Below are 12,202 nucleotides of genomic sequence, written 5' to 3' on the forward strand. Positions count from 1 at the left end.
CCCGAAATATGGGCTTGGGCAAAATTTTAGGCCCGTTTAAAAAATGGGCCAGGCCTCGGGCAAGATTTTTTTGGTCCGGGCCCGGCCCGGCCCGAAAAATATTAAATATATATTTTTTATTTTTAAAATATAATAGTTTTTTATTTTAAGTTTATTTACTTTCATTTCCTTGACTAGTGTTACAAAATAATAATAATAAAACATCAAGTTTGTTTTACTAATCAAATGTTAGATTTTGTTACAACAATTAATACAATTAATACAATTAATAATTTGATAAATTTACTAATCAAATGTTAGATTTTATTACAACAATTAATACAATTAATAATTTGATAAATTTACTAATCAAATGTTAGATTTTATTACAACAATTAATACAATTAACAATTAATAATTTGATAATTTTACTAACAATTAATTTTAATATCAATTAGTTTTAATTTTATTAAAAAATAATTTTAATTTTAATTTTAATTAAAAACAGGCCGGGCCGAGCCGGGCTCGAGCCCCATATTTTTTCTTCGGGCTGGGCCTGGGCAAAATCTCAAGCCCATATTTCGGGCCGGGGCCGGGCCTAGTAAACGGGCTGAAATTTTTTGTAGGCCCGGCCCAAACCCGGCCCGGCCCATGGACAGGTCTAGTCACTTGTAACTCGTGTTGATATAATAATAGAAACGAAAATATGTTTTAACACAAGATTCCAAATTGATGACTGGTGAGAATAGTCAAATTCGTATTAATTTGAATATTCAACGAATAAAATTTCAAAAAGGTGTGCCAAAAAGTCAATTCTTCTTTGACCAAGTCTTCCATGACCCATATGCAGTAGAGTAGATTAGTGATGATGACAGATGATGCAAGCGGTAAAGTAGTAACTTGACTAAAGGTGAGTTTGGACGTGCGGTGCGTTTACTTGCTGTTAGTGTATGTGCGGTGCGTTTACTTGCTGTTAGTGTAAAAATAACGGTGACGGTGAGATTAGATACTGTAGCAATACTGTAGCGTGAGACAAAAAGTAAACTAAACGCACCGTACCGCACCTAATCGCCCATCAAAATCCACCCTAAACAGATGCAGATAAATTAGGAAAAATGGGAATTTGAAAATTCAAATGTAACAGTGACTCTTCCCTGTACTGATTGTCCACTTTAGTATTCATTTTCAAGCTTTGTTCACCTCTTATCCTTTTCTCCATATGCATATTTCTCTCTGGTTCTCTGTCTTTCCTTTGCAATGGAGATTCCAAGCAAAACAGCTTTTTCCGTTCAAAACCTCTTATTTCACTCCTTTCTCCGTCTCTTCTTCTTCGTTCAATACCTTGTGGTTCCTGTTACAGCAGATTTCAATGTTACCCGTTACAACCCCATAGAAAACATCGCAATTGACTGTGGTTCTTCCGTGGGTGGCAAATCTTGGGATGACCGTCCTTGGGTCGGAGATGGCAATGGAAAATTCAGCCTCATAGAGCAGCAAAACAATAACAACAAACCTTCAGTTGTTAAAGCTGCATCTCACGATTCTCTGCCCTCATCAGTAGATCCGTTCCCCTACTACACAGCTCGTCTTTCTTACTCACAGTTCACCTATTCAATTCCGCTCACTGATGGCCAAAAGTTCATTCGCTTGCACTTCTGTCCAACTAAATATCCAGACTTTGGCGACCCTTCTAAGAAAGCTTTCTTCTCTGTTAAAGCTGGCAATTTTATCCTTCTCAGCAATTTCAGCGCTTCACTTCATGCTCATCGTGAAGTTACATTTTTCAAAGAATTTTGTGTGAACCTTGATGAAGGTCAAAGGTTAAACTTAACTTTCACCCCAAGTCCTTATATCACTGACTTATGCTTTCATCAACGGAATCGAAGTTGTTTCCATGCCGACCAATCTATATTATACACCAGCGAGTGATGAAGGGGTACCACGTTTTGTAGGCCAGGCCCAAGGAAAGACTTACCGCCTAGAAAACAACACTGCCCTTGAGAACATGTATCGAATCAATGTTGGTAGTGGGAGGGAAATCTCGCCGAAAGACGACATTGGGATGTTCCGGAGATGGTTAAATGATGATCAAGAATATTTGACAAAAGCAAATCCAAGTGCTATTCCTTTTAATACCACTACTGATCTCAACTTCAGCAGTACTATAAAATCCTACGCTGCTCCAAAGGAAGCTTATGCAACTGCCAGGACCATGGGGACGAACAAGACCAAGAATGAGAACTATCAGCTGACATGGGAGTTTCCTGTTGATTCTGCGTTCAGTTACTTCGTAAGGTTACATTTTTGTGAGTTCCAGACTGAGATAACCAAACCAGGTGATAGAGTGTTTGAGATCATCTTGGCTAATGCAAGTGCGGAAACTCAAGCAGATGTTGTAAACTGGAGTGGTGGAAATGGGATTCCGGTATATCGGGATTATGTCGTCGCAATAGGAAAGATAGGAAAGGAAAAGCAGCAAAATCTCTCCATTGCTATGCATCCTACGCCAGAGTGGAGAACTCGTTATTCTGATGCAATCTTGAATGGGCTAGAAATCTTCAAATTGAGCAACGGTGTTAATCTTTTCGGGCCAAATCCTGATCCAGACACGATAAATCAACCAGGATATTCACCACCAACCTCAAACAAGCCCAGCAACAACAAAGTAGTATTCGGCATTGTGGGAGGCGTAATATCGGGCTTTGTTCTTCTTTCTCTTCTTTGTTTCTTCGTTTATCGTCGAAAGAGGAGAGTCAAAGATACTGCTTCCAGTAAAGGAGTTCCAGTAATGGAGTTAACCAAGTGTGGTAGCTCATCTCTGCCTTCCGAGCTTTGTCGCTACTTTTCACTGGCTGAGATCAAACAAGCAACCAACAACTTGGACAATGTTTTCATTATTGGTGTTGGTGGTTTCGGCAACGTCTACAAAGGATTCATCGATGGTGGGGCTACCCAAGTTGCTATCAAACGGTTGAACCCTGAGTCTCAGCAAGGTGCTCACGAATTCAGGACCGAGATCGAGATGCTCTCCCAGCTACGCCACCTCCATTTGGTCTCATTGATAGGCTATTGCAACGATGGCGGAGAGATGATTCTTATATATGATTACATGGCCAATGGAACACTTCGTGATCATCTTTACAACTCCAAAAACCCTCCTCTTCCATGGAAACAACGGATAGAGATTTGTCTTGGTGCTGCGCAAGGGTTGCAGTATCTTCACTCAGGTGCAAAACACACCATCATTCATCGAGATGTAAAGACAACAAATATCTTGTTGGATGAGAAATGGGTGGCTAAGGTTTCAGACTTTGGGTTGTCTAGAATCGGTCCCACGAACATGTCCCAAACCCATGTTAGCACGGTAGTGAAAGGCAGCTTTGGGTACTTGGATCCAGAATATTCCCGTAGAGGACAATTGACTGAGAAATCTGATGTATATTCATTCGGAGTGGTCCTTTGTGAAATATTATGCGCTAGGCCAGCAATTCATCGCTCGGCCGAGAAGGCTCTGGTAAACTTAGCAGCACAGGCACAAGAATGCCATCGAAATGGAACACTTTATAATATGATTGATCCATTTTTGAACGGTAAAATTGCGGTGGAGTGTTTGAAAAAATTCACTGAAGTGGTAATGAGTTGCTTGCATGATAACGGAATGGAAAGGCCATCGATGGATGCTGTGGTGTGGGGCTTACAGTTCGCACTGCAATTGCAAGAAACTGCAGAGGAGGAGGGGCTTAAGCCTAATGCCATTGCTGGCATTGAGAAAGATATCGATGAGGAGAGCCCCATCATAGCCTATGCAATGGAAGATGAGAGTGGGGAAGTGTTCAGTAGCATCGGCGACCATGTCATGAATTCCAGGAGCACTACTTCGTTCAGTTTAACAAGTGATGAACAAAGTTTTATTAGAAAGGGTTCTGATAAACACTTGTCAAAGGCAGTGTTTTCCGAGATTAGAGATCCACAAGGACGATGATGGAAACACGAAGCTCGTTGACTGGGGAATCTTGAGAGTAATGGCCGGTAGTTCATTTTAGAATGATCCAACAGTATTATTAGATAATTCAAGAACAAATTGTAACTTAATATTAGATATATTTCAAGGTAGTTTCATGTACCTCTTAAGTTGAATGTTTACGACCAAGTTGTGACGGAACCACAAACACCACAACAGGCAAGCAGACGGTGACTAACCGTACCATGCCTCCTCTCAGAACAATCTTCAATGAAGCTCGCAATCGAGATACTATCGTCTGTAACACTCAAATAATTCCGCACCTCCCGAGCCTTAAAACAGTGAGGTAAAGCATGATCTATTGTTTCAATCTCACCACCCCGCGCTGCTAATACAACCTTACATGGGATGAAATTTCGCAGCACTCTACAACAAAAATCCTTCACCTTTGGAGGTAGCTCATTATTCCAAACCAAAAGCCAACACCCCACCATTGTTAAATATTTAGCAATATGTGTAAACATCTCGACAGCAACTCGATACCCTGGTTTAACCGTGTAGGTACCATTCTTTTCAAAACGCCATATCCATTTGTCAGGCGGCTTACTCACGCCGATAAGGATGCGTAAAATATTCCGAACATCAGTTGGCGCCAACAATTCCCCAATCAGATCAACATCCTAATCCTCCCCTTAGTCATTTAAAAGAGAATTAGCGGTGAGGTTTTTCGAATGTGTCCAGTTAAAATCATTATCATCACAAAGCCAAGGGTCCAAGAGTAAAATATTTTCGAATGTGTCCAGTTAAAAACTTTTTCAGATATTGAGTCGACTTGCATCGACATTGTTGTCAATGCAAGAGGACGTGAGTTCGACTGTGCTCACGTCATTCTGCATTCACAACGTATTATCCTTCTATTTAAGGATTGGGAAGAACAAAGGATAATTCTAGTATTATATAAAAAGAAATAGATATAATAAAACTTATAATAAAATTAACGATATTTGAAATACACACCAACTACATTTGAGGACCTACAAATTTGGGCTACTATGATATATTTTTAATACTGAAAATTATTTTTTAAAAATATAATAATACTAACAAAATGAAAAACCATTTTATTCAACCCATGATCTTTAATTCAACTCTAAAATTCCCAAATTTCTCAAAGCCCTATCAGAAAATCCCACAAATTTTACATTCTCAAACATTATTAATTCTGAAATCACTTCATTCTGTCCCCATTGCTGACAGTGATCTTTACTTCTTTATTTGCAATATTAGCCAATATTTTTAGAATTGTACAGATGATTTGTTAGTTTGTTCTGTTTAATCCGTCTGACCAATTCTATTAAGAAATCATTAAAAATAAAAATATTAAAATCCAGTTCAACTTATCTATATAGATTTGTGATTCAACCGATCCAATATTATTCTATGGATCGATACCTAATCGATTCTCGATCTGATTAACTAATCTAATCCGGCTTAATTCAAACTTCATTGATCTTAGCTAACTAAGAAGTCAAGCTTTATCTTGAATCCATCAAGACATTTTTTTCCCGAAAGCAAACTCCATCAAGATTAGCTAGGTAATTATGGGGGACAGTTTTGGAGCAAAAATATAAAAGCAAATGCAAAGTTTGGATTTAACAAAGAAAAAGATAAAAACACTGGTGCTTGGTTTAAATAATTTCACATTTTCAGGATAATGTAGGATTTCAAAACAACTTTTTTATTATTATTTGAATTTCAAAGATTAAGATTGCGGATGGCTTAGCAAAAGATAGAGTTTACAAGACCTTTGTAGAGACATATTTACATGCAACCACATGTGTTTAGAGAGGGGAATAAGGTTGATGAAGTGTTTCAGATATTGCATGATGATTAAGATGAAGGGCATTGTCTTATCTAATTTATCTTCGATTTAATACTTCTTTTGTAACCAAAAAAAAAATGTAAACTGTCACTATACAAAATATTAATTCATAAATTAAAGGGTGATTATTTGATATATTGTGATAGAAGTTTTTTAGACTCCACATGCGGGTTGAGGGTGTAACAAGTGTCACATTTATTTAAATAATTAATTTTCTTATACTACACCTTATAATACACTTGTCAAACACTCAACCCGCTTGTGAATACTTAAAAACTATGTTCGTAATGTATCAAATAATTTTTCATAATTGCAAGTAGATAAAATAAAATGTTAAAAACTAAAATATATAAAAAAAGTTATAAATTATAAAATTAAAAAAAATATATATTAATGTATCAAGTACTAACCCATAATATATTTTAACAACTCATTAATGATATGCTTCAAAAACTTTCTTTAAATTGTGATCATGCATGAAGCAATTAACAGCTTTGGTGATTACGCCAGTCCAGGAATACAAGAGAAGCGCCATAATGAGCCAATGCACCCATGACCACCATGACGTGAAATATTTGATGACTATGGCCGGCTAAGTCGAACCATCCGGGCTTGAACCGCTCCGGGACTCTGCTAACGTAGAACATGACCCCGGTTATGTAGAATATAGATGTGGCGAATTCGTAGGCGAGGGCGATGTTGCGGCGCGGATTAGACCAGTTGGCAATCGCGGCGTGAGTTCCGGGAACGATGCCGAAGAGCCCCATAGAAGCGAAGAGTAACGCTCGAAAGGGTCGGAATTTGTTGGTCGACATGGCTGGTGATAGCAGTGTCACAATGGTGAACAAGCCTAGAACCGTGATCCCACCAAGGTAGATGAACTGCCATTGCGGATCACATGGAAAACTGTAATAGACCGGTGGGAAAAACGTCGCGATGATCATGATGGCGATCCCGGTGTAGTCCATTCGCATCAACATGATGTTTAGCCGGTGCGAGTGGCAAGAAAAGAGATGGCAAATGCTGCTCGATAGAAGACAGAACATGGAGCCGGCTAACAATACGTAGAACGGCCACCGTGTTACGGGCGTCTCCGTGAGGGTAATGTCTGATTCCGAAGCAGTTATTGGCTTCAAATCGATGAGATTCGACGCCGTTCCCTGCAATTCTCCGAAACCAGTGCAATGGCATAATCAAAATTGAGCTTCTTACAGTGATCAAAATAATTAATCAATGAATAAATGCCACTCACCAGAACAAGGTCTTGAGAAACATTGATGTTGCCACTAACAGGAAATGACCTGCATTAATATTGTATAACATAAATTCTTGATTTAAGTCCATCCATCCATCCATCCATCCATAAACAATATGACTTTTCTATCTTCGAGTATATAGAATTTATTTAATTTTCTTAAACAAGTTAATAAAGAAAAAAAGGAATTCAAAATTATGCAAAGATAAAGAACTATCACTTCTGCTTACCAAAATCTTAACAAATTAAGCCAAAAAAACAGTGATTAATTATTATCAGTACTTGTAATAAAAAATAAAGTATAAAAATATATATGCCATAATTAGATGGTGACACATGTCACCAATAGGCCTGTAGCAGAAAAATTAACCGAATAATATAATAGTTTAGAAATTTAATGAAATAATATTTGATATAGTGCGAGTGGAATTTTTAGACTCCATGATAAGTATTAGAGTATTGGTAAATATTGTATAGTATATATTAAAAAAATAACAATTTTCTTCTTTTTATGTCTACTCTCAAATTTATAAATAGGAGAATAATACGTTTCAACGCACTCAAACTCATGTTCTCTTACATTGACAACAATGTCATGCCAATAGCGCTAAAACTCAATTGACAACACATGACAATTTTCTAAAATTATTTGTGAAATAAAAAAAATCCACTGCTAATATTTTAAATACCAACCCAAATTTAATTAGAACGTCTAGAGACCAATTTAAAATTTCTCCCATAATTACAGCAATTAACTCATAAGTATTACTGAAAAAAAGGTAAAATTCGTTAAAATTAAGGACTAAGACCTGTAAACGAACCTGGTTATGAAGGCAATGAGATCCAATACCTGTGGGACTTCAATCAAACTCGCCATTGTTAATCCCAGAAATAGAACAAACCCAAATAAGTGCCTACACAATTCATCATAAGAAAAATCAAAACTAAAAATTTCAAAAAAATCATAAACCAAGAAAAGGTAGACCCTTTCAAAAAAAATTTGCGATGGTTATAAATTCCTCGATTGATATTGTTTTTGATGTTTCGTTTCCTAACTTTATGAGAGTCGAGGTGCACATTAAAATCTCCATATTTATATTTGGTTAGATTTGAACCAATACCTTAATATCTAAGATATTTTTTAATAAAATTTTCTGACAATACTTTGCAAATTTTGAAATAAAAAATCCCTAAAAAACAAAAGATTATTAAAAATAATTAACAAAACAGGGTTTTTGTTTTTCTTCAACATACGTCCAAACATTAAGTGTTTCGTTGTGCCAACGAAAGATGCTAAAGAGAGCTTCTCTGAGAGGCCAGTTAGCCCTATAATAATTCACAATAAACTCATTGTCCTTCATGTACTCCGGCAACTCCTTGTACGACACCAAACCATATGACGATGATGGCAGCAGCAGCGACGGCGACCGTACTCTTTTCTTCAATTTTCCCGCCTCGACAGGTTTAGTAACGAGCTTAGAATCCAGGGTCGAATCCATAATTAACAATGAATGTAATGACCCTAGGAGAAAGTTGAGACATTTATATTGCAAGAGAATAGGGATTTGAATGCGGGAATGGTGGATGAAATTGAAAGCAATAAGAGAATTTCGTTTTGGTATTCCTTTGTTGACTGACAGGAGTTATTGAGGTTCGTAGTTCGGAGAATGGCAGATGCCTTAATTACACCAACGGGAATATTTATGGATGGGAGAGAAAAACTTAAAGGTCTAATTCAGTTTTAGTCACTTTATTATACTAATTTTTACGATTTAATCCCTTTATTATCTTAATTTATACTATGTTTGATCGAGTCGGCCTCACCCATCATTACCAAACGCTCATTCCTTTTGCAAAGCAACGGATATTATTTTGACGGCATTTACGTCTTTTTATATTTTGATAAATCTAGCAAGATGAGAATTATAAGATTTGAATATAAATCATTTTGTTTACGGTTAGAATTCGATATACATCAACCTTCTCTATAAAAGTTTCATTTGTCTACTAAAATTTTAGATGTTATAGAGAAATGCACTTATACACCTATGGCAACATTTGATTTCAAATATATTAACAATATTATGAATTAGTGAGCAAAGATTATTTTTATTTAATAAAATATGATTAATATATTTTATATAAAAATTTAAATATTTTATTGAAATAATATGTTTACAAAAATTAAAATAAGAGGTTGTTATAGAGAAATAATTAGTGAAGAGTGCACTTCATACTTTATGGTTATTTTCGTTGTTAAGATAAAGTTACATAAAAATCGATTTTACAACGAATTTAGTTATTATAGAAAAAACTAATTGTATCGTTAGTGAAAATTTTAATTTAAGCAAGAATTCAAATGTTGTCGCGTATATTCTTTAATACTTAATTTTTATTTTTTAGTTTGAACGGGCAACCTCAAATGAAAATTTATTTGTTTAATCCTGATAAAATTTATTTTAACTCTTAAGAAATTAAAACTCAAAATTTGGTCTCTAAAAAATTTATATTATTTAATTTATAAATTCTTTTTTACATTAATATAATAATAAATCTCAAAATTTATAATTTAAATTTTGACATGAAAAATGTGTGGGAGTGCATTTAATATTTGCACGTAAAAGCAAAACCAAAGCGTGCGAGAAAAGGATTGTTGTTAGGTAATCATAAACATTGCACTACACAAGTTAGAATGAATGGGAATTTTCAACGTTTTAAGTCAGAATTTTCAACTTTTGAACAAGCACAAATAAATATATAAATAATTGAAATTTTGACCCTTAAATTATGATATTTTTGCGTTTAGGCACTTAATTCCGTTTTTATTTTTATTCAACCGTCTGGTTCGAATAAAAAAAAATCTTTATTCAATAAAATTATGAAGTTTACTATTTTCTTTCTTTCTCTCCTCTCCTTGTAGTTTTTTTTCTTTCATCATCATCATCTTTTTCTTCCTCTTCTTCCTCCTCTCTCTCTTCAGTATCTTCTATACTTTCCCTCTCAGTATCCTCGAGAGCAATTGATAAAATGAAGCTTATAGAAGTTCTAACCTTGAGTAAAGGATATATACAAGTGTTTTCATCTTCTATTGTATAAAAAATTGGTTGGATCCGAAATCAATATTTTGTAAAGGTAAGGTGTTTTCAAGAAATTATCTTTAAAATAGTTATTTCTCTTTCGTGTGCAAAACGATCAAGAAATACTATTCTCAGGATAAATGTCTTTACTCGAATGAAATAATTTGTACTGTACTACGAATTGTTTTAAACCGGAATAAAATTCAGAGGCACAGAAGAAAGAATATAAATTTAATGACATCTTTCGCTCATAACTCAATTCCACATATGTCAATTCTTATTTTTGGTGTCTATATATAGAGTACTAAGAGGAACCTACATGACTCTTTGAAAGGACACAACTTTCCTTTAGAAAGATTTATAAATAGTTATGTTTGTTTATATAGAAACACCTCTCTTCAATTACTTTCTTTCTTTCTCTTCCATTATATAAACGTATATTTATGATTGTTGTAATATTATAAATATTATATATTATATACAGCATCTTTTACCGCAAAAATCAAGATTGTTTGAATCAGATCGGATGGAGAATCATTAGGATACCGATTTGGAGAAGGGCATCGAATCGGTTGACTAGGGAACCAATACAGACCTTGACAAAAAGTATCAATGACAAATCTTTCAAAATAATAAATTATATATTATCGTTAGAAAATTAATATTTATTAATTAAAATAAATGATTCAACAAATAATACTAAAAATTATTTATTTTAAATTATTATTAAAATTATTTTTTGACATGAATATTTATGTAGAAACGGAGGGTACTTGTGCAAAACAAAAATTGTGGCTAAAATAGTACTTGGAACTTTAACCATGGTTTTAACCACGAAACTTAAAAGTGCGCAAAAGATAAAGATAAACATTGAGATTGCTTACGCAGTTCGACTTTAATCTACATCTGCGAGGCCTTGCCTAGAGCAATGATCGACTATCTTTCTCATAGTACAATCAATGATTTAAGTCATAAAACTAGCCTAACACTCACCAATTCAACGACCTCATCGTTGTATAAAGATCATATCACTTTCCCACTAAGCTTCCTCCTCAAAAGCTTAGCTTTGTGCTCCATCAAACTCTCAATCTTTTGATTACTCTTTGTCTTTTTTAACTAAGGCGAAACTTAAGTTGATATAGTACTCAAGTTTTGTTTACATATGAGTTATAATTTGATCACTTTTCTGTAAAGTAAAGCTAAAAATCAGCATAAGATCATAATACTTCTATAAGAGTCTTGATGGAATTTAATGTCTTCGACTATAGCAAGTGACTTGTTTCGCAAGTAGCTCGATTTAATCTGCAAAAAAACCTCTCTTCAAGTCTTCAATTTCAACTCAATCGGGCCTCATGTTTTGGGCTTTATTCGTCCAAATATCTTCAAAAATAAATAATCCAACACTTTTGCTCTAAATTTTATTAACTCTTCAAATAGGTAAGTAGGGTAATGACACAATGCCTAAAAGTTGTGGACACTGTTTCAGCCCTAAATAAACTTTGCTTTCAAATGTGCCAATAATATATATTTTAATAAATTTGTATTCTTTATTAAGTTTATAAAATAAAATAAATTAAAATTTTCTTTGTGCATATATACATTTTAGTCTGTTGTCGGTAGAATCTATCGCCATCGTTGCCATTGACAGACTCGTTATTTCCATCCATGCTTTACCTTCTCATAATCAAACTCATACATTATGGAAGTTGTAAGAAGGCAATTAATGGATTTTTAACGTATAAAGTTAATAAATGCTCTTATCTATGTCTTCCCATTAAGCATAAAGGGTCTAGAGATCAACAGCAAAACCTTCACCGAATTTCAACGTGGAGTTATTGATTTAGTTGTAGTATGAGTTGCAATTGAAAAAAACTATTGAAATTAGAATGTACATGCGTCTCGACGAGTGGTGCACTTGGAAATTCTGAGCATGAAAATTAGATCAGACAAAGTCATTCTCATATGCTCAAACTGTGAACGAAATAAATGAGTGACAACCAATTTAATTGCGAAATGAATTGTGTGCGTTAGATAAGATGTAGGCCATG

At 34.7% G+C, this 12,202-nt stretch overlaps 1 protein-coding gene and 1 pseudogene across 1 annotated transcript; one reads left to right on the forward strand and one right to left on the reverse strand.

Moving 5' to 3' along the window:
- Window positions 1-1,193: 1,193 nt before the first annotated feature.
- On the forward strand, window positions 1,194-4,102 carry LOC105783957 (receptor-like protein kinase FERONIA; annotated as a pseudogene).
- A 2,070-nt stretch (window positions 4,103-6,172) lies between these two features.
- Window positions 6,173-8,678, reverse strand: LOC105783958 (heptahelical transmembrane protein 1). Its single transcript, XM_012609678.2, has 4 exons — window positions 8,332-8,678; window positions 7,899-7,991; window positions 7,075-7,123; window positions 6,173-6,982 (listed from the first exon to the last, which is right to left on the reverse strand). Exons 1-4 carry the CDS (start codon window positions 8,574-8,576, stop codon window positions 6,308-6,310), a joined length of 1,062 nt encoding a protein of 353 aa, XP_012465132.2. The 5' UTR covers window positions 8,577-8,678; the 3' UTR covers window positions 6,173-6,307.
- Window positions 8,679-12,202: the final 3,524 nt, after the last annotated feature.

Source organism: Gossypium raimondii, chromosome 13 (genome assembly GCF_025698545.1).
Source record: "Gossypium raimondii isolate GPD5lz chromosome 13, ASM2569854v1, whole genome shotgun sequence".
Classification (NCBI taxonomy): Eukaryota; Viridiplantae; Streptophyta; class Magnoliopsida; order Malvales; family Malvaceae; genus Gossypium; species Gossypium raimondii.

Coding starts and splice junctions, on each gene's coding strand:
- LOC105783958 (XM_012609678.2), bottom strand. CDS start 8,576: ATGGATTCGACCCTGGATTCTAAGCTCGTTACTAAACCTGTCGAGGCG. Junction 7,992..8,331: donor GAAACACTTAATGTTTGGAC/GTATGTTGAAGA, acceptor TGAATTGTGTAG/GCACTTATTTGGGTTTGTTC. Junction 7,124..7,898: donor CTCATTGCCTTCATAACCAG/GTTCGTTTACAG, acceptor ATATTAATGCAG/GTCATTTCCTGTTAGTGGCA.